Source organism: Ursus maritimus, unplaced genomic scaffold (assembly GCF_017311325.1).
Source record: "Ursus maritimus isolate PB19 unplaced genomic scaffold, ASM1731132v1 scaffold_17, whole genome shotgun sequence".
Classification (NCBI taxonomy): Eukaryota; Metazoa; Chordata; class Mammalia; order Carnivora; family Ursidae; genus Ursus; species Ursus maritimus.
In genome coordinates, this window is record NW_024424119.1 from 38,741,418 (window position 1) to 38,763,518 (window position 22,101).

A 22,101-nucleotide genomic window follows, 5' to 3' on the forward strand; every position below is an offset into this window, starting at 1 on the left:
CCGCCTCGCAGCAACCACGTGCGGGGCCCCCGGGCGGCAGCAGGACGGCACGCGCAGGCGCAGCCGGAGCCCGGGCGGCCGCGTGCGCCACGCGGACCATGAGGGTGAAGTGCATCCACGACCAGCCCTGCCGGACCCAAAGTACCGAGGAGCCTTACTCCGGCGAGGGAGAGTGTGTGCGAACAAGGGCTGAGGGCGCCGGAGCGGGCCTCGCGGCTGCGGGGCCAAACCAGGACCCCCCCCCAATCCCCCTGCCCCAGCCCACCTGGTGCTTCGTCACGACCTCCCGGCGCAGCTGGTACCGAGAGGCCACCCCGCCGCGCACGGGAACCCGCTCATCAATCACCGGGTGTTGGGAGCTCGCGCAGGTGGAACCAATGGCTTCTGGAACACTCCTGAGGCCGCGAGCAAGAGCCGGATGCCAGGTAGGGAGGCGCTCTGACAGCGAGCGGGTGGGTGTGCGGCTTGCAGAGCCTGGGGAAGGAGGGGCTCGAGGCGTTGCGCAGGCGTTAGCCTGGACAGGGCCCTCGTGTTCTTCATTTACGAAGAGGTGGGGAAGCTTCCCGACGAAGTGTGGCAGACAGACCCAGCCCCCGGGGTCTGCGTGGACGCTGCCCCGAGGCGCCTCCAGACCAGCCCCCAACGTCCCTCTCCTCACTATTCCAGTGCACTTGCTGACCTGGGGTGACTCCTGCGGCCATCGAGTCCACGTGCCCCGGGGAGCCATGCGTCCTCGTAGTCTGTATGATCCCACCATGGTGCCCATGTGTCCAACCGCGGTGGGGTATCTGTCTGACCTGTGAATCTGTGCACACTGTCCACATGCCGACTCAGGAGTCATGTTGCTTGTATTTCGTGGTGTATGTCATGTGACCCTGCGTCTCACTTCTGGGGTGCCCATGTCCTGTTGCCATGACCCCTTCCCAGCCTGTGCTTTGCACCCTGGGCAGCAAGGGCCCTTGCCCTGCGGCCCACCACCGCTGCCAAGGCCTCAGCCTAGCCTCACCCACTTCTCCCGCCAGTGGCCTTGCCTGGCCCTTGGGCCCTCCACCTGGGACAGGGTGGCACTTGCCACCCTCAGGACCACCTTCCTGAGGCAGAATAAACCAAATCCTGTTGGGGGGGGCAGTTTTGAATGTGTGTAGACAGCAGGTACGTTTATTACCACATTCTTTTTGCAAGGTATGCAGTTCCCATCTCTCCTGTGTCCTTATGACAGTTCACACACTCTGGATCACCGAGGGTGAATGGACACTCCAGATAAGGAAGGACCAGGAGAACTTGGTCATACCACATGAATAAGCAGATTTTTCTTCCTTCTTAGGAAAAGAAGTAACAGGTCGAAAAATGTAAGAATTAAAAATAGAGCTAATTGTAGAATGACATTTTGGGAATAATGGACTAGAGTGGTCCATTCATGATAAACTTGAACTAGTTAAACCTGCTACACCCAATGGGCTTGACTGTAAAACACAGGAAACAACATAGAGTTAATGACTTCACAGTTTTAATAGGATTCATCTTGAAACTCTACTTCCCTAAATGTCAGTGCTTACAATGAATCTATCACCAGGCAACAGTGCAACAATAACTTTGCTAGAAGATTGACAGTGAGATACTAAGTAGAAATAATAGGCATTCATATTGGAGGAAAGGAGATAAAATTATCACTTGCAAACTATGTGCTTTTATGTCTAAAAAGAAGAGATCCAATTAAAACTGTTCCCCAGCAATAGTTTAGTAAAGTAATAACAGATAAGTAAATAAAAATCAGAAATTTTCTCAGAGCCAGTTGGAAGATAGAGTGACCAGAAAAAGATGCCATTATCAATTATATTAAAATTGTGAGAAATCTTAGAATGACTCTAACAGGAACAGTGCAGAACTTACATGAAGGGAACAAAAGAATTTTAATAACAGTAGTGACATAACCAGTAAACTAAATGAATCCTGATGCAAAATCTAGAGTCCACCTGTGTTATTTTGATCAATAAACAAAAACAGTTCTTTTCTAAAGGGCGCCAGGACAGCTCAGCCTATTAAGCGTCTGACTCTTGATTTTGGCTCAGGTCATGATCAGAGTCATGAGATCAAGCCCTGTGCTGGGCTCGGCACTGGGCCTGGAGCCTGCTTAAGATTCTCTCTCTCCCTCTCCCTCTGCCCCTCCCCGCTCTCTCAATAAATAAATAAATAATAATTCTTTTCTGGTAAGACACAAAATTACTATATTAAAGTGATACCTTCAAAATTGAAGCAGAAGTTTCTATAAAAGACAGTAGAGATGAAAAAAGTCTTACAGAATCATTTCTCACAAAACCAAACAAAAGAACTGAAAGGAAAAACTGCTACTTAATAGCAAAACTGACTCTAGCCAGTTCACCGTTCCAAAGAGGCATAATTATCTCATCTCCTGGTTATGTGGTTCTTTTATTTAGAAATGCACCTCCAGGGGGCTGTTTCATTGTGAAAGTAGGGCCCAGGCTCATGTAAATGGGAAAGGACTACGATAAAGGGAACTAAATTCTTCTATTTAAAAATGAAGTTACAGGATTGTAAAGTTCAATCCTGCCTTCTTCAGAAGGGGTTTAGAACACTGGAAGAGTGGAGACTGGAGAGAGTATTAGGAAGAGAGCCAAGAAACATCGAGGACTAAAAGAAATGCAGAGAAACTAGCCAATGAAAAATATTTTGTAACAGAGAAGACTAAGGATCTATTTAAATATTGATATGTCATCTTGAATTTTAGACTGTGGGCTGGTCTTAGCTATTCTCTACTCCATTACTCCCAAAATTTCAACTGAAATCATATAAACACAACAGTCTGGGGTAACAGAGCTTTGGGTAATGGAGGGATAGGAGTAGCTACCAGATTGGAGAACTTAGGGGTGCATCACTAGCCGACCGCGAAGCTAACAGATCAGTGCCTTCAGTGGTCACTTACGATAAAGCTTTGAGACTTCACAGAATGAGTTTAGGAAATCATTAAAAAAGAAACCAGCACTAACAACAACTCTTGAATGAAGGGAATCTGACTTCCAGAGTTGCCACATAATATTACTTAAATGTCCAGTCTTCAACAAAGAAATGATGAGACATGTAAAGGAAAGGAAAATATGGCCTGTGTTTCATAATGATGGAAGCGTCAATCCACCAAGAAGACATAACAAGTGTAAATACATACAGAGGCACTTAAAAAACAGAGCCCCAGGGGCACCCACGTGGCTCAGTCAGTTGAGTGTCCAACTCTTGATTTTGGCTTGGGTCGTGTTCTTAGGGTCGTGGGATCGAGCCCTGCGTGCCCTGCGTCGGGCTCCACGCTCCGAGTCAGCTTGTCCCTCTCCCTCTGCTCCTCCCCCTGCTCATGCTCTTTCACTCTCTCTCTCATCTCTCTCTTCTCTTAAAAAATAAAAAAATAAACCAGAGCCCCAAAAGACTTGAAACAGAAACTGACAGAATTAGAGGCAGAAGTAGACAATTCAACAATAGTTGAAGACGTGAATATACTCAGCTCTCAATAATTGATAAACAACTAGACAGCCTCTCAAGAAGGGCAGAGAAGACTGGAACCGCACCGTAAAACGGATAGACTGAACACCATTTCTAGAACACCCCACCCAACAACACGCACACACAGATGCACACCCTTCTCCAGCACACGTAGAACAGGGCCCGCTGACTTGGTGCCCACGCGCTGTGCATTATGGCGTGTTTGGCCTCCTTGCCTCCCCAGTGTGCTTGCGAGGTCCATGTGGATGTGTGTGGCTCGTTTGCCCGTTTGTATTGCTGCCTTAGAGTCTATTTTATTTTATTTTTTTTATTTTATTCATTTATTTCACAGAGACAGAGAGGGAACACAAGCAGGAGGAGTGGGAGAGGAAGAAGCAGGCTTCCAGAGGAGGAGCCTGATGTGGGGCTTGATCCCAGAACGCTGGGATCACGCCCTGAGCCGAAGGCAGATGCTTAACGACTGAGCTACCCAGGCGCCCCTAGAGTCTATTTTATGATCAGAACATTTTATGTATCCACTGTCCTACTGGGAGATATCTGAACTGTCTGCACTCTGGGCTCATGTTGTATTACCCTGCATGTGTGGGTCTTTGGGTACGTGTATGCCCATTTCTGATGCGTCTATACTTAGGAGTGAAAACACTGACCGAACATGCTTAAGTCGCCTTTAGGAGCCAGTGCTAAACGGCTTTCCAACATGGCATGAAAATTGAACTACTCTCGGAAGTATTAATGTCCTATCACTGCATAACAAAATAATCGAAGCTCAGCGCCTTTAAACAGTAGGCATTTTCTTTTATCTCCTGGATGTCTGGGTCAGGAATTCAGACTATTTAAGGGTAATGTTTGTGACAGGCTGTGTCCTCCCCTAACCAGGGTTTCCCTTTCTGCTGTGTGTTACCCACAGTCAGCTACGGTCCAGAAGCACATCCTCCTCCTAATATAGCATCAGAAGGTCAATAGTAGCCTAACACTAAATACATTTAATTAAAAGTTAATAACATTTCATTAATTATTTTACTAATAATTATGTCATTGTTATTATTCCTAGAATGGTAGCCATTAAAATATTAACAGATACTGGGCACCTGGGTGGCTCAGTGGGTTAAGCGTCCATCTCTTGATTTTGGCTCAGGTCATGACCTCAGGGTTGGGTTCCATGCTGGGCGTGGAGCCTGCTTAAGAGTCTCTCTCTCCCTCTGCCCCTCCCCCCCCTCTAAAAATTAAAAAGAAAAATTAATTTAAAAAATTAACATACTATCTTTTGGAAGTTGCATATAGGTGATCTCTCTTTTCATCTTTGAAAAGTTTTGTTACATGTGCAGAAAGCATTCATTACCTTTGTAATCCAAAATAAACCTATAAAATCCTTTAGATTTATCTAAAAAATAATTTTTTAACTTTTTTTAGAGCAGTGGTAGGTTCACAGCAAAGTTGAGCAGAAAGTAGAGAGATTTACCATATCTCATCTGCCCCCAAATATGCACAACTTCCCCCACTATCAACATTTGTCAGACATTTGTTACGATCAGTGAACCTAAACTGACACATCATTCTCACCCAAAGTCCAGAGTTTACATGAGGATTTACTATGGTGTCACACACCGTCACTCTAGTATCTTACAGAATAGTTTCCCCGCCTAAAAATTCTCTGACCTGTTCATCCTTCCCTCCCTACTCCTCCCTGGTGACCACTGATCTTTTACCTGTCTGCATAGTTTTGCCTTTTCCAGAATGTCATGTGGTTGGAATCAAAGTATGTAGCCTTTTCAGATCTTTTTGATTCCATAATATGCACTTAAGTTCCCTCCATGTCTCTTCTGGGCTTGATAGCTCATTTCTGTTTAGTGCTGGATAATATTCCGTGGTCAGGATGTTCCAGTTAACGTATCCATTCAGCCTACTGACGGATATCTTGGTTGCTTCCAAGTCTTGGAAGTTATGGATAAAGCTGCTGTAAACATCCACGTGCAGGTTTCTGTGTGGACGTAAGTTTTTGATTCATGTGGGTAAATACCAAGGAGCATGACTGCTGGATCATAGGGGAGGAGTATATTTAATGTAATTTATAAACTTCCCAGAAGACTGACCCTCCTACGTAATATAACAACTATAAACTCAGACGACCTACAAAAACCAATTCTCTTAGGGCTCCAGAGTCAACAAAGGCAGATTTGGGAAGAGAGCTAAAACGTGGACGGGATCAACACACGGTGAGTTTCCTGGATTTGGGGCTTTTGTGTTAAGTGAAACACAGCCAAAATGGGGCCAGGAAGAGCTGATGTGCTCATTGAAAACCACTTCTTTCCGGCCTGAGGCAGGCAGAGCCCACAATAGTAAGTGAAGGGAAAATTCGGGAAAGAAAAAAGGCAGAGAGAGGAGCTCCACATTCTGTGCGTAAACTCTGCCCGAGTCTCTGGCTGACCTCTGAAACCACACTTGTTGCAGAGCAGATTGCAAACAGCTCCGCTGAGGGGGAAAAAAAATTGAACTGACATCTGAACTGCCACCAACCAAAGGAAGATAGTTTGCAGTTTGAGTCTAAGCCCATTAATTGCCTACTAAAAGAAAAGCACCTCATTGGAGGAATATGTTTAATAAACTCCAGATTCTCTACAACAGAACATTCATAACGTCCAGGATATAATCCCAGAACACTGGACATATGAAGAACCAGGAAAAGGTGGGGCGGCGGGGCAGCGGGGTTGGGGTGGGGGACAATCAACAGAGACCAAACCCAAGATGACCCAGGTGTGTCACTATCAGATAAGAACTTAAAAGCAGTTACTGTAAGCTTTGTGAACTTTAAGTTCGTAATGAATGAAAAGATTGGAAATATTAGGAAAAGAATATAAAAAAGAATCATATGGAAATTTTAAAACTTAATATCTGAACTAAAAATTCACAGGATGGTCTTTAATATCAGAATGGACATAGCAAACAAAAAGTCAGTGAACTTAAACATGCATTTTTTTAAAATGCGTCAGATCTGTAGAACAGTGTCAAATGATTTTTTTAAAGATTTTATTTTTTTTAGAGAGACAGAGATAGAGCACAAGTGGGGGAGGGGCAGAGGGAGATGGAAAGAATCCTTAAGCAGATGCCCCGCTGAGCACATAGCCCAATGGGACTGGGGCTTGATCCCAGGACCTTTGAGATCATGACCTGAGCTGAAATTGAGTCAGACACTCAACTGACTGAGCCACCCAGGAGCCCCCAGAACAGTATCAAATGATTTAACATAGCTATTTAATTGGAGTCTCAGGAAGAGAGGAGGGAGCAAATAGCATAGAAAAAAGCCAACAAAACTTTGGGGTAAATAATGGCCCCAAATATCCCAAATTTGGTGAAGCACGAAAATTTAGAAATTCAAAAATCTAAGCAAACCTCCAACAGGATAAATACCAAAAAAGAGTACACCTTGTTATAAAGTGCTGAAATCCAAAAATAAAGCAAATCATGGAAGAAGCCAGAAAAAAAGGACACATCCAGGGAAACAACAATTTGAATGACCGGTCATCACACTGGAAATCTTGGAGGCTAAAAACAGTGGAAATCTTTATAGCATTGAAATAAAACAAATACTCAAAAAATATTTGCTTCAACTGATGTTTGGAAGAGACGTTATATTTGAAGACAGGTCTGGAATCAAAAGTAGCATAATAGAATTATATATCTAACTGCTAATCCCAAAATTGATTTTAAAATACTCTTTTCAGGAATACAAGAACAAAAATTAGGTATCTTTTAACCACAACCTGTTTCCTCCCTGTCCTTTGTATTTTAAAGGCAACTTTATCAACGGCCCTTAAATGTCAAAGAAACATGTCATTTCTTAAGATAAAGAAAAAACTTAAGATTTTACATAGGCATTGTTGGAAAAGCTGATTGTTTCCAATTTTTGTAACATTATGATTTTCCACTTAAAAAAGATTATTAATCCAATCCATCAAAATGGAACCTGCTTTTAGGGGAAAAGAAAGCAGAAGGGAACGACGTAGGCTTGTTGGGGGCGACTACGGATACAGCAAGGGAACTCTCAAGCCTCTCTCCCTCGGTGTCAAGATTTGTCTGGCAGTTTACAGCATGGGATACGCCTCTACCTCTGACATTTGACATCCATAGCCATGTCTATCAGTCTTGGTCAAAAGCAGAGCTGCCTGTTGTTTCCATGTGTTCATCTGGGGCTACTTGTCTCAAAACAAAACAAACTTTCAATTATTACTTCCCCCCCCAAGTATCTGATTGCCACTTTTCAGCTGTCCTGCCTTTGTTTCTGCTTTGCTCCAGAACTTCCAGTTAGGCCACCAACGGCTGCTTTGGAGAGGTAGCTCGGGAGATGGCAGGCAGTAGGGCCTTTCTTGGTTTTTAAAGTGTCACTCGTCAATCCCTTGGAAGTTGAACTGTTTTCCTAGAGAACCAGTAAAAATCAAGGCACTCCTTCAAAAGAACTGATCATGCAGCTTTTATTTACCACTTAATATCTTCTTGGGCATGGGTAGGATTTTTCCTTTCAAATAGGATGATCACATGCTTAACTAGCTCAACACATATTGCAAAGGGTCCTGTGAAGACTTTGCATATAAAATACAAAACTCTGTTACATATACATCCATTTCACAGCGGTTTGTACATTACAATGAGTTCCAGTGTCAAAATAACTCCCTGTACTTAAGCAGCATGAATAGATTACGGCCGCAGCCAGTGTTCACACAGTGCAGTCCCTACGAGAGCACAGATCAACAGGGTCACAGCTTTCTTCTTTGTTCTTGTTAGTGCATACACAAGGAAGAGATGGAAGGGGACAGCAGTGGGGATTTGGCGGCGGGCAGTTTTACTGGCAGGTGAACTGTCACAGGCAGTTGTAAATTGGACACAAACATTCACTAAAGACACTGCCGCCCTTTCTCAACTTTGAGAACACAGCTTTATACTACTTTCATTACTTCGATTTCCAGTCGCCGAACTTCAGGTCCCTCCTTTTCACATACCGGTAAATTTATGGCGCTCTATCCAGTGCACTAATTTCAAGAATAAGGTGTTCGGTAATTAGGCTAAGTCAGATGCTTGTATGACCAATAGCACTGAATATTCCCAGGGGAAAAAACAATAAAATTCAGTTCCAGAGAGCTTTGGAGAATGACAGCCAAAGACATAAATATGCGTGGGTCCTTTTGCCATTTGTCCACCAGTATCAACATCCCATAATGACAAACTCTCAGTTATTAATCCTTTTTATAAATACGTGCGCGCCCAACACTACCAGTCGTGCCAGTGACTTGGCTGGTCGAGAGGAAGGCAGTAAGAGCGTAAATAAGAATTGTGCTTACAGAAAGCGACAATAAATGAACTCAACAGCATTGCACACAAAGGTTCAAGTGTCAGCACCACTCTCAGCACCATGGGAAATTCCCAGTAGTAAATAACCAAAAGTTTAAAAAGCATAAAACTGGATGAGGTGAAACACTCCATATGGGCCGAGAGCACAATTCCTGCCCTCATCCTCTTACTTCCTGAAAACAGCCGACCTGCAGGGCATTCTTGCCTCACAGGCACATCCCGGGTCCTGTAAATCAAAGTCAAGGGTGCTCAGCAGAAGGGGAAATACTGATCTGGAAAACACCAAATTCTATGAGGCCACAGGCTTTCTGAAAAAATAGCCAAAGTGGATTTTCCCCCCAAGCACAAGCCATTCTTAAGTGGAAGTCCATGAGAAGCTCCTTACAATTCATAACGCTACTAAAACCCACAATTATATTTAGTACCATCTAAGAGGATGTTTTGATAATAAAACACCTAGATTTTCATTCGTAAACCCCCTTTCCAAATCAGAAGCAACCCCAGAACACAGCCAGCCAAGTCTAAGCACTATTTATGGCAGTGTTTTTTCAAACTGTGCATTGCAACCCATTTACAAGTCAGGAAATGAATTTAGTGGGTGGAAGAGCATTTAAAATGATGGTGGGGAGGAGGGATCAAAGTATATTACACCTAGTGAAGACTATGTTATCATCACTTCTCAGCCTTTTGGCTAAGATCAAGTGAAGAGTGTATTATTTCACAAAACATTTATTTCTTACAGATATTATATTCGTTCACACACACACACACACAATTCTGGGTCAAGATGTAAGAAGTTATTTTTATTATGGTCAGTCAATACAATGGTCTATAGAGACCACCAAAAACAATAACCATGGAGTTTCCACCCTGGTATTAATGTAAGGGGTCAGCACTGACTATAAAACCAATTTTGTGCTTAGAAGCCAAGGTGAGCCACGGTTGTCAGCTGACCATAGATACTTGCGTTAGACTTGGTTTTCCCCCTGACCCTACACCCTTAGGCAGGAGTATGAGCAGTACAAAAAAAAGAAAAAAACAGAAAAAAAGAAACCCGAGCTGCACTTGTTTACTGTGATATCATGTTATTCCCAAATGGCTAATTAAGATGTTTGCCCTCCTATTCCGTAGTCATACTGTGAGCCTAAAAATGGGTGGAAAATTTTAAGTCATCTTCACAGTTTTGAGATTATAAATGGTCTAAGCCAAAGCGGTCGGTCATGATGCTGTTGTTGATTTGGCTTTTGCAACATACGCAACCACAGATACAGACAGAACAAGCAATCTTGTCCTGATCTACTTTCATCTGCCTGTAAAAGGACGATCGGAATTATCACATGGAGACCAAAGTCTCTCTCTCAACCTGTAAAGATGCTAGATTTTCTAAAAACTGACCCCCTAGACAAACGACAGTGTTCAGCTTCTGAGTCCCGGAACTCCCATGGCGCTTCGATAATGGGTTGGTCGGCCTCCGGTTCAAGGGCTGCACACACCTCACCTTGGGAGCTTCTCGGGCAGGCCGGGGGCAGCGCTGGGCAGGGCAGCGACACCCGGGTCCCAGCCTCGGCACAGGCCGCAGATCGGAAGCTACGTCCTCTCCTAGCCTACTTCTTTAGGCGTAATGCAAGGGGTCAAACTAAGTGAGTTACAGAGTCCCTTCCTGAAATAACTTTATTTAACTTGGCTGCAGTTCTAAGACTTTATCCAGCTTGCTCTGCGACTCTGCCTATTGCTTTAATAACAGCTTTAATTCTTTTCATAACTATTTCCGTCCGTTTCACCAACAACCACCTCTCAAACATCCAAGGTCCCACTAAGCTCACTCGGCCCAGACACTTTTAAAAATCAAGTAAAATAAAGCTAATAAGGAACAAAATTTAAGGCATTTTTTTTTTATTTCAGCCAAGGAATGATGCATGCTACAGATTAATCTTTACTTTTCCCCACTTGGTTTTTCAAAGAATACCACCATTTTAACCCCCAATGAACATGGCACTTGTTTCTTTCTTCCCCTTCTAATTTATTCCAGATTTTCAAGTGTTTTCTTCAGTAACGATGCTTTCTCCTGCAGCTCAGGTCTGCTGTCTGTCTCCAGAGTAGCTAAAGACTCAATTAGGAGCACTCTGCACTCAGATGTCAAACTTTCCCACTGTTTAGATTCTGAATGGAAAAAGAAGAAAAATAGAATCCTTATAGAACAAGCAAGCAAAAAAACTAAAACTATTCTTTCTGCTTTTCTTCCATATAGCCTATCCCCCAAATAAACGCAAAGCAACCCCCTGATAACAGTTCGGAATAGAACAGGTTCAGTAGCTGTCTCTAAACCTAATGACTGACAGTCATATGACAGCATGTCAGGGAGTTTCCTCCTCTGCCCCCAGTGCTGGTGGGACAAAGAGAACCTAGGGGTGCCGAAGCAAAGTGGGGAGGAGGAGGTGTCAAGGCAGAGCACACAGCAACAAAAAAGCCACGTTTTAACAACACAAAAAAACCTCTTTATAAAATATGCTCAGTAAAAAAATCTTGAATAAGTTTCAGAATTGCCAAGTCAGTCTGAACAACTTTATTATTCCTTTCTTTAAAGCACCAGAGATCTATACACATACTGAAAATTCTAGAAATTCAAAAAGTACACCAGGTCCTAAACCTTGTCTACGAGGTTCTGCCACTTCCTAGTGATAAGGTTTCAAGCAGGTTGTTTTGCTGTTTAGCCTTGTTGTCCTCATCTAGAATACATCCGTACGTATCTGGCGTACTGTGAACATTCAGTGACGTGACTAAGCGCCCGGCTCTTTTACTTCAACAAGTAAAAGCAGGTTATAAGATGTGTGGTGTTACTAAGTCTAGAAGGCCTGCTTCATGGAACCTTAAGAGGGGTGCTTTAATTGCTAAGCAAAGAGAGAGAGAGAAGTAGAAACAGCAAATATACAAGACTCCAGTGAAAACTGTTCCATCTCCTCCATTCTTAATCTATGGGCTCAGAATAATCAAAAAAGAAGAGAGGGAAAAAAAGTGGCCTCCTTTTGAAATACCCTACTGGAGAAAATGAGAGTTTTCTTTCATCATTAGAAGAAATCTGCTTCTTGATAAAAGGTTTAAAAAAAAAAAAAAGGAAAACAGGAAAAAAAATAAGATTAAGCAAACTGCTGTCCAATGTGACGAGTTGTGTAGACAACTGTTAAAATGGTTTCCCATCCCCACTCTGCAGGGCGTCACTCTGTTTCTCGGCGTGTATACCGACCGGGAGCCCCACTCTGCCACTGGAAGTGACCCAGATTACGTCAGGAGTCATGGTGGTAACAAAACTTTTTTATTTCAACATAACTATAGCTTCATAATACATTAAAAGTATATAAAATGAAGGAGTACAGATTAAACACTTAATAACATTTAAAGGTTTTAGCTTTGTAGACCTCAAGTGTACGTGCACTACTTCGTATTTTAGAGTATATGCTTATTAAAAACAAAAACAGAAAAAATTTCTAAAATATATGCCAGAAAGTATCCTGGCTTTCTGGTCCTCCTCCAATCAGAAGAATCAAAAACTCACCTTCAAGTTTTTTAAGCAGTAATTCTATCACAGATAAAGCTTCTGTTCTCACAGATGAGTAGGTCTTATTTTCTAAGAAGAAAATCAGATATTCACATTATTTGTTTTACAGGCCTTACAAACAGAACCTCCAAGATTAAGTGAGTGTTACCGGAAGAAGGTTGTTCAGACATTACAAATTCAGAGGAAGATACACCTGTTCTTAAGTAAGCTTCACTTTGCTCATTATCATCAAATACTTGAAATGTGTTACATGTCCACATTCCCTACTTTAAAAAAAAACAAAACAAACACAAAAAAACTGTCAGTCCAATATACCAATCACCACAACAAATGGCAATATTTAAAGGACCCATTTTAGAAGTGAGAAATCAAAGGACACTATCTCAAACACAGAGTTGTCGTCACATGATACCTAAGAAAGGTCTTTAGGTTTGCATGACTTCCTCATTTTGGCAGAGAACATCACACAACCCAGAGGGTTAAGGGCCATCAGGGACACCTGGCTGAGACCCTGCAAAGGCGAGTGTCTAAGCCGCCAGTTTTTTATTTGAAGGCAGGCTACCTCCAAGAGTTGCAACTGGAAGAGGTTTCTCTGGTGTCTATTCTAGACACAGCATCTCCTTTGGGGTGACACTGTCTAAGGAAAAAATTAATACACAACCAAACCCGAGGCAAGGAAAGCAGAGGGTGAGCTTTTAACATCGTTTCTATGCTACAAAGTACAGAGGTGCCTAAAAGGATGACAGTGACCTGCCAATAGGACATAGGAATCAGCTTAAAGGAACTTCCCCTGGCCAAATATGGAACAATCTGAGCAAAAAATTAATTAAGGAAAATAACTAATTATGAACAGTTGGGGGGAAAAGAAAATCCACGAATGACTACTGTTAACAGAAACCTAAAGAGAGGTGGGATCTTGTTTACTAGAGGAGGCCAACTGCCACATGGCAGATATGAAGAAAGCGCCAGAGCTGGAAAATCATCGCAGTAAAAACTGGCTCAGGGAAAACTATGGACGCATGCTAAGTCTAAAGAGGACGTTGTGAAGAGGAGTGGTGTGTCTGCATGGTCTTGGAGTCTTCCGACTGCTGCTTAGACACAGTTTGGAGGACGAGCGGGGTGTCTGAATGGTCTTCAAGCGTGCTCCCACAGGCTGCTTATCAGACACAAGGGAGAAAAACAGCAACTACATAATAAAGAAAACTGAGTAGAACCTTGATCAGGTAATCAAAATTAACATCGCCAAGCAGGCCAGATGAACACGCTGTGCCTCCGGAAGTGAGAGGACACAGCCTCATTTCTGGAGTTTCCCAACTGGGAACTCATAACCTGGATCCAATCATGAGGAAACATCAAACACACACCAAATGAGAAACATTCTAGTTTTAAAAAGGCAGGGGGGAGGGGTAGAGCAGAAGAAGGGGGACTTCTCTTCAAAATTGTCAATATCACGTGAGATAACAGGAAGTGTCCTAGATTCAGGGAAACTAAAAAGACACGACGGCTAAATTCAATAAATAAGCCTGGATTCCTTACTGAAGTGGGGGGGGGGGGTCTATAAAAGAACACTGTCGAATCAACTGAACACCTAAAATACGAATGCTAAAAGTCCGATTAAGCCTACCGCGTCAGCGTCCTACGACCTACGCTGGTAACCGTACTGAGATGGTACTGAGGACGGCGCACTGAAGCACCAGGGGTCAAAGGGCGGGACGTCCCAACATGCTGTCAAATGGTTCAGAAAATATGTACACAGTGAAGTAACCAGGACAAAATACTAACAGGGGACTTTGGGTAAAAGACATACAGGTATTATATGTACTGTAACTGCAGCTTCTCTGTAAGGTTGAAATTATTTCCAAATAAAAGTAAAAAAGACAAAAAACAAAAAAACAAAAAACCTATCACAAACATTTTCCCAATCTAGGGGTTACAATCCCAAAGTACAGCTCCAGATTAATATACCACAGTGTGGGGACACAGATCAGGTAGACGAGGTCGTTCAGCAGCTGTCCCGTAAATCTGGCTCCCAGCACAAGGGAGGGAATATCGGAAGCTTCACTGCTCGAGGTGTAAAATTAGGAGTCCTCACCGCTTCAGTGCACCACTCACCTAGAGAACACGTGACTGATTTACAAGTTTCAAGGAGAATTTCAGCCAGAGCCTCAGGGTCCGCATGTTCTTCCTCCAGAAGCATTAATCTGTACAAACCAGAAAGCAAGGTACAAATTACTAGTTAAGAGGAAACATTCCCGAGCCTTTCTCGCACAATTTCTGTCCGCATTTATCACCTCATGACGTCACTTCAGCTTTTCAGTTTTAAAATACATTGCTTTGCTGTAAAACGCTAAGGGGGTGGGGGAGACAAAACAAAGGACTGAACTACGAAGTAAAATTACCCCTGAAAAAAGGCGTTCATGGACTGCAGGACCCCGAGCTGCACTTTCCACGTGCTCAGTTTTAGCCGCTCACACATCAGCTTGCACAGCTCCTGACGGTAACAACCTGGGGAGAGCCGGGCAGAGGGCACACAGGAACAAGAGACAGAGCGAGTGAGGGACACACAGAGGGACACAGAGAAATTGGAGCAGAGAAGGACAGAGAAAGGAGAGTAGGAGAGAGGAAAACAATAAATGCCTTTAATTAAAGCCATGAAATCTCAAAAAAAACTTCAGCATGACTTTGTGCCCAATTCCCAAATTTCCCTGGCCAGGAACACCCCCCACCCTGCCCTAGGGGTCCTATGTAACTGTTCACAAATGTTCGCTCGCCAAGGAATGAACACAAAATCTTACCCACACTACCTCCTCCTGTCAGATACCCCGGGTGACCGCCAGAGAAAGCAGAACCCTGGGGGCAGGGAACTCAACTCTGGACACGCACAAGCTTCTGCACATGGCTGGCTTATCGAGAGACAACGCCTTATTCCAAGCATGTCATGCCAACTGCACTTGTTATAATTACACAATTACTATTATGCTAACTGCTGAAAAGGAGTATAAAACTCAACAAAGTAGTTATTTTTTAAATGCCATAAAACCTAGCATGGTTCACAAATGATGCAAGATGGTAAAAATCTAGAAGAATGTTGCACTTAAGAAACAGAACCAGAAATTGTAGATGCTACGTTATGAGAAAGATGTGCATACGAAGCCAGTGTGGAACAGTTCAATTCTCAAAGGCCTTGGCCCTCCTCTCAGTAACCAGCAAATGAATGTACATTCCTATGTCTTCTATGAAAATAAACAGCTTTGTTTTGAGATGTGTGTCATCTTTTTTATAGAATTCCCTACTTTAACTTTTCTACCTATCAAGCAAAAGTTAGGAGTCCTAATGGGGTCAAATAAAGTGGACTTCCGCTGCAGTCCTCAACATCATACCAAGAAATAAGGCCACCTAACAAATCTCCGTCTTTTGGAAAATCCTTCCACTACATAGCAAATACGCTATATAAAGCTCACACAAGGAACGGCAAGGCTCAAAGACAACCTTAAGTCTGAGTTTAGACATATCCAGTCCTGAATAATCAACAACATTCTGTATAACATTCGAGAATATCGAGATGGTCAGCGGGGAGCACTGCAGGAACCAGCAAAAGGCAGGAGCAGCGCCGTGCCACGTTTAAGGCCCGCAGAATGAGCTACGACCTAAACCGACAGCGACGGTTTAGTGGTTATTTACTTAATCCTTTGGAAATATATGTTCAGTTTTAAAATCTCTCAAAAGGTTGCAAGTTTCTCAGTGAAATACAGATTTCACCTCTTCATTGAAAATCTGGTAACAAGGCCCTTAATTTTGAGATGGAAAGAACCCACTAATAAATTCTACAGATTACTCAGAACAGAGCATCGTAAAGAGTACCAGAACTCTTTTCATGGCCAAACTACCTACGTGAAATTTATCATGATTGTTACAGGTTGAACTGTGTCCCCCAAATTCGTATGTTGAAGTCCTAACGCCAAGTACCTCAGCATGCGACTATTGAAAGACAGGGACAGGGTCAGGAAAGAGGTCCTTGGGGTGGGCCTAAATCGGGTCTGACTGGTGTTCTTGTAAGAAGGGATGAGGACACAGACACAGACGGTCATTTACAAGCCAAGGAGAGATGTTTCAGAAGCCAGCACTGCCAACCGCTTGACCCCACACTGCCAGCTTCCAGGACCGTGAGAAAATCGTTTCTGTCCCTCCAGCCGCCCCGTCTGTGGTGCTCTGTTACAGCACCAGCCCTCGCCAACCCGACACAGCAGGCAACGAGATCATCTGCTCACGCAGAGCACAGTTCACGCTGGATTCTTACTATACAGCAAGCGATAACCGATCTGTCACCCAGAACATCCTCACGCTTGTTCGGTAACCTCTGGGGACAGCTCTTCTTCAAATGCCGGGTGCTTACGTTGGGTCTCCACATTTCGGGGCCAGGCTTTGCCCAGGCTCTCAAAGGCTCCCAGCAGACACTCCAGCTGGAGCTCCTTTTCCTTCTCATTCTCATCTTCATTTTTGGTTGTCCGAACGCCAGTGCTTTCAGGGGAGTTCTGGGATATATCAAAGCAAAGGAAAGCAACATTTATTTTCCGTCAGAGTTACAGGTGTGCTGCAAAACGGGTACGAGAGGAGGAGGTGTTAACCAAGAGCTAAATGCTGACTTCTCTACCACGGGTCTTCCTATCTGTGAAAAGAATTGTTACAGAAATACTACACCTCTCTGATAAACATGGAAAATCCTTTAAAGGATTCTGTTAGGAAAGGTGAAAAAAAATACCGTATATGTAGTATCTTAAATATAACATAAAAAGACTTGCATTAGAATCATGGGATTAAAGATGCAAGAACTCGGTAATCACCCAAATCCAAACTCTTTCTTAATAAGAAAGGGAAACAAGCTGAGAAGTGACTTATCCAGCTAGCTGGTGATATGCAAGTCTCCCAAATCCGCGTACTATCACTATGTAACAGGAACGACTTAAACGGCCTTTCTGTTGAAAGAGAACTGCAGATTAGCAGCGACACAAGAATAAAAACGCGACTGAAAATATTTCGTGTTTCACAAAAAAATAAATGATAAACCATAACCTTTGTTCTCTGAACCAGTGCCCAGCCTTTACCAATGAGTACTTCATTTCCCAAATGAAACCAAAGTCTTTTTGACCAAAGTCCCTCAATATATGGCAGAGACGATTACCAGTGGCCCTCTGAGCTCCCTGCACTCGCTCTAGGCTGCCTGCGGCGGCTTCTGCACACACTTAAAAGGCAAAGCTTATCACCACTACGTCAGAAACCGTCCGTCCCTTCAGGTCAACATTCGCTCCTGGAAGTCACTGTCCCCACAGCCTTGAGCGTCACAGCGTGCGGGCTGGAAACCCCTGCAACGAACTCATCTTCCTGCTTTGTTCAGAAAGAACCACCCGCTCTCCCATCCTCCCACGCAGGGCAACTAGACGCCTGGAGGACTGCCTTTCTTAGCCTCCCGAGCAGCAGAGGTGTGGCTAGCTGGCTAAGGACAGCGAAACAGAAGCAAAAGTGCCAAGCAACGATGTCCGAGAACTCTCCTTGAGAGAGAACGGACATGCCAACTTCAACCCTTCATCTTTTCTTCAGCTCCTCTGCCATTACCCGCCTGGAAGGCAGTGACACCATGGACCACGATGACGGTGGCCACACTCCGGGGAAGGCGGAGCTAGCAGCTGTGAAGAGCCAGAACAGCTCAACTATTACGTGACAGACAAGCCTCTACCTTGTTTGAGGCCATGATGTTTTTGAGATTTTCTGCTATGTGCAGATACACTAATCCTGATAAAATATGTAAATAGGATACCAGGAAAAAAAACCTTCCTTCCTTTTCTTTTTGTATTTTAGTTTTTAAGTCTAAACTAGACCTGAGAGGATACAGGTGATCATTACCTTCTTGATGAGAGGTATGACAATGTCAGAAAACTCCTGGAATCTGTCTTCTTTGGTGGCCTTCAAGACATCCGCCGCACAGCTGATTGCTACGATCTTGTATTTAAGATTCTCTTTGCAACACTCCTTCAGAACAGCCTGGAGAATCTCATTTGTGCTGGGCTGACTGGGCACAGGCTTTTCCAGCTCTGCACTACGGGAGCCACACAAAAGCATCGGGACAGTTAATAAAGACTTCAGCTTCGGGGTTCAGTTTGAGAAATGGAATCTTCATTGAAAGAACATTTACCTGCAAGCTGTCACCACACAGGCAATGGCTTTCAACAGCTCTTCCTAAAGGGTTGAAAGATGAGAGAACACTATTAAGCACACAGGTGTCATTTACATTCTACGCATTGTGACTACATTACACTTAATAACTACGAGGACAAAAATTAACCAGAGTCATCTTATCTTTAATACACTTAACTATTTAACAAGCACATCCACAGAGTTTTACTCCAAACCATAAGAGCAGGACAACGGTCTCCATCTCCATTTCATAAAGCCTAGAGACCTGACCTGCCCAAGGTCAACAGGCGGATGTGGCAATCACGGAATTCTGATTCCCAGCCCAACACTTCTTCTCTAGTCCAGCGCTGGCCACTGCTGACTGTGACAACATCAAGTGCATTGCGATATGCTGCCAGTCTCATCTTCCCCCCTGAGCGTTCGCTCTAAGTATCCCACTATCAACCCTTGTGTATAACATGACTAATTCACAGGCCTCAGAGATGGGCACCCTCGGCTCCAGGTTTAGACACAGCTTGCCCTGCTACTCAATTTCATGTGCGCCCAATCCTGATCTGTTCATGGGGTCAACAGGGACAAAATGGAACCAAGTGATCTAAGGCCTCTCTTGGATAGCTGAACGTGATACATAAAAATCAATCCCCAGCATTACTGTGCAGTATTTAAAAACACGTGGGTTACACTTTGATGAAATAGCATATTTAATCAGGCAAAGTTTACCCAAAGCTTCCCATTGGCTAGGAAATCTGGGTCACAAAAACAATCCATCTGACATCGCACAAAACCAGATGCTAATTCTTATAGAAAATGAAAGATGAAGTCATAATCCTTTACGGATACCTTAAATTTAACTGGGCATGAATGGTTCCTTTACCTTTCCTGCCCACGTTCTTCCCACCAGGCCTTGCAGTAATGCGCTCAGGATCATCCCCAGATATGGAGGTGCTAGGGAGCTGGTCTGTTTTGCAATTGATGCCATGGCAATTGCACCCTGGGCTTTCATTTTCCAAGACTGAGACTGCAAAGCCTTCTGGGTAATGGTAATCAACTCCTGCAGGTATAACCGAATGCCACCAAAGGAACCTAGGTTATGAAAAGCAAAATTAAGGCAACTTTGAAGAGAGAAAAAGAATTAACTTTTATTTAATCTGAAAAAAAAAGTCAGTGACCATCAGTCTAAAGCAATAATTCTCAATGGTTAGATCACACCTCTCTCTGAAAGAGAACAAGAGTAGCGTTGTGATATATCTTTACAACACAGGACTTCATGAACTTGAATATGCCCACAGGAGGGTGTCATGCAAATGGTCGTCTTCCATTTATCCATGTGGAGATGAAGTACAGAATGAAGGAGCACCAGTCTAAAATAACGCTCTAAGGCACCATAAAATCACCACTCTCTCCCAGCTCAAATCTGTAAGGCTCTCCTTCGCTTGGGCAGAGGTTCTGTTCTCTCACATGGGCAATGAGGGAGGAGAGAGAAGAGCGCTGAGCGTCAACCTTGAGGAGGCAGCAATGTGGACAGGCTTACAAGCCGACGGGACACATACTGTTAAGGTCCTGGGAAAGGAACTCTCGGAGTTTATACATGAAAAAGAGGAGGAAGAACTCCAGCTGTGGTTCTTAAGAAACAGGGTGAATTCAAGGCACCGATGACTAACCAGGTACGTTTTCCTGCCACACTTCAGTCCATAAGTCACACTCCTCTTTCTCGGATTTCTCCTCCTCGGCGATTTCATGCATGCCCAGAAACGCCAAAGGCAGCACTTCTCTGGCGTGGCTCTTCAGTACGTCGGGGCTGTACCGCCCAATAGCGTGGACGGTCAAAGCACAGGCGGTCTTGTAGATGGGCTCTGAAGAGGAACAGAGACACAGTCATCCGTGCGGTACTGACTGTCGTGAGGGCGACTCGCTCAGCTCAACAGGTTACCGCTCAGCTTGCACCACAGCTAAACAAAGCAGTAACACCAACCAAATGTTCCTAGCAGAGCCCATGAGATCACGGAGGGCAAAACCCGGTTTGTGTTGTTTTACCAGACCGTTCACATCTAAGTTAAAAACAATAGAGGGGGCGCCGGGGTGGCTCAGTTGACAGTCTGACTCTTGATTTTGGCTCCTATCAGGATCCCAGGGTCCCGAGACGGAGCCCGCCCCTCATCTCCTCCCTGCTCAGCAGCGAGTCTGCCTCCCCCCCCCCCCCCACCGTGCACGCATGTGCGCTCTCTTGCTCCCTCTCTAAAATAAATAAATCTTTAGTAAATAAAATAAAATAAAAATACTAGAGAGAAGGAAAAAAGGTACCTTCTTTCTCCATGTACCAGCCATTGAGCTTCTGCAGGAGTTTCTCAGTGCTGCTATCCCGTGAGGTCTGAAAAAGAAAACAATCCCCATTTATTTCTTTATAATTATCAAAGTATAATTACTTAATTAAATAAGAAATTCAACTCACCCGAACTAAATGGCCCATGGCAAATGCACAAGATTTCTGAATTACACTGTTCCGATCTGTCAGGCCACTAAGCAAAGCACTCATAAGTTTACCTATTAGAAATAATGAAGAAAAACCGATACTTGGTAGGCCAAATGTTCTACTCTGTTCCCAGGACCAAAACAAACAACCCTGTAATGAATATCTGATTTATCCCATGCTAGTTTAGAACCCGTGTATGTTAATGTGTACTACCCACTTGCTTCCTTTTACCCAATATAAAATTCGGATCGAGGATATTGTGGGGAAAGTTGCAAAAATGAGCGCTAGGTTCATACCGTTCATTAGCCCCGTCTAGGAGCCGATCCCAAGAAGAGAAAAATGCTGATGTAAAATTAGGTATAAATGGTAAATAAATCCTACAAAAGGGCAGATACTCTCACCTCCTTATAACCAGTAAGAATTAATCTGATACTTATAAAACAGTGAACACTTGCTAAACTTGATCATCGACGCACCTCTTGCAAACAAAGAAACAAAGGTAGAAGGGGAAGTTTAAAGGGAGAAAAACCAGAGAGAAGATCACAAGCGTGTCTGAATGATATTTAATTTTTTTAAAAACCTTGTCACACAAGACATGGCCATACCGAAGTATCACCACACACGGTTTTGACAAACTCACCTGAGTAAGGTGTTAGGTCCTGGGGACACTGAGTAGTTAATGACACAATGACACTGGCACAGCCTCCCTACAGGGTTACAAAGGCAAAGGTCTAAATTTGATGGTCACAATGTTCTGTCTCTCAAACCCTTTGTCTTAGGTGTCAATGATTTAAAAGATGAGAAATATATGAAGCCTAACAGCCCCTACAGGATTCAATCTGGAAAGAGGAAGGTCCTTATTTTAAATTAGCAATGCAAAGATTTTTTTTCAAAGCTTCCAGCTGGAAGACGTGTGCTCTCACCTACACTACAAGGAAGAAAGAAAACTAATACAATCTTTTGGGAAGGTCACATAGGTCATCCCGGCCATCCTTGTTCTAACAGTTCCAGTTCTACAAATTTAACCAAATAGCTTCAGATG

General features: G+C 43.6%; 1 protein-coding gene across 1 annotated transcript in view; it reads right to left on the reverse strand.

Moving 5' to 3' along the window:
* Nucleotides 1–10,723: 10,723 nt before the first annotated feature.
* ECPAS (Ecm29 proteasome adaptor and scaffold) overlaps nucleotides 10,724–22,101 on the reverse strand; it is a 94,117-nt gene continuing 82,739 nt past the window's right edge. Inside the window, exons 38-49 of the mRNA XM_040631705.1 lie at nucleotides 21,700–21,766; nucleotides 21,039–21,130; nucleotides 20,891–20,957; nucleotides 20,251–20,442; nucleotides 19,464–19,672; nucleotides 18,588–18,631; nucleotides 18,299–18,491; nucleotides 16,794–16,932; nucleotides 14,800–14,905; nucleotides 14,513–14,601; nucleotides 12,398–12,469; nucleotides 10,724–11,007 (exon numbers count right to left, since the gene is read on the reverse strand). Coding sequence (XP_040487639.1) covers nucleotides 10,868–11,007; nucleotides 12,398–12,469; nucleotides 14,513–14,601; nucleotides 14,800–14,905; nucleotides 16,794–16,932; nucleotides 18,299–18,491; nucleotides 18,588–18,631; nucleotides 19,464–19,672; nucleotides 20,251–20,442; nucleotides 20,891–20,957; nucleotides 21,039–21,130; nucleotides 21,700–21,766 — 1,410 coding nt within the window. The 3' untranslated portion in view covers nucleotides 10,724–10,867. The remainder of the gene's footprint in view (nucleotides 11,008–12,397; nucleotides 12,470–14,512; nucleotides 14,602–14,799; nucleotides 14,906–16,793; nucleotides 16,933–18,298; nucleotides 18,492–18,587; nucleotides 18,632–19,463; nucleotides 19,673–20,250; nucleotides 20,443–20,890; nucleotides 20,958–21,038; nucleotides 21,131–21,699; nucleotides 21,767–22,101) is intronic.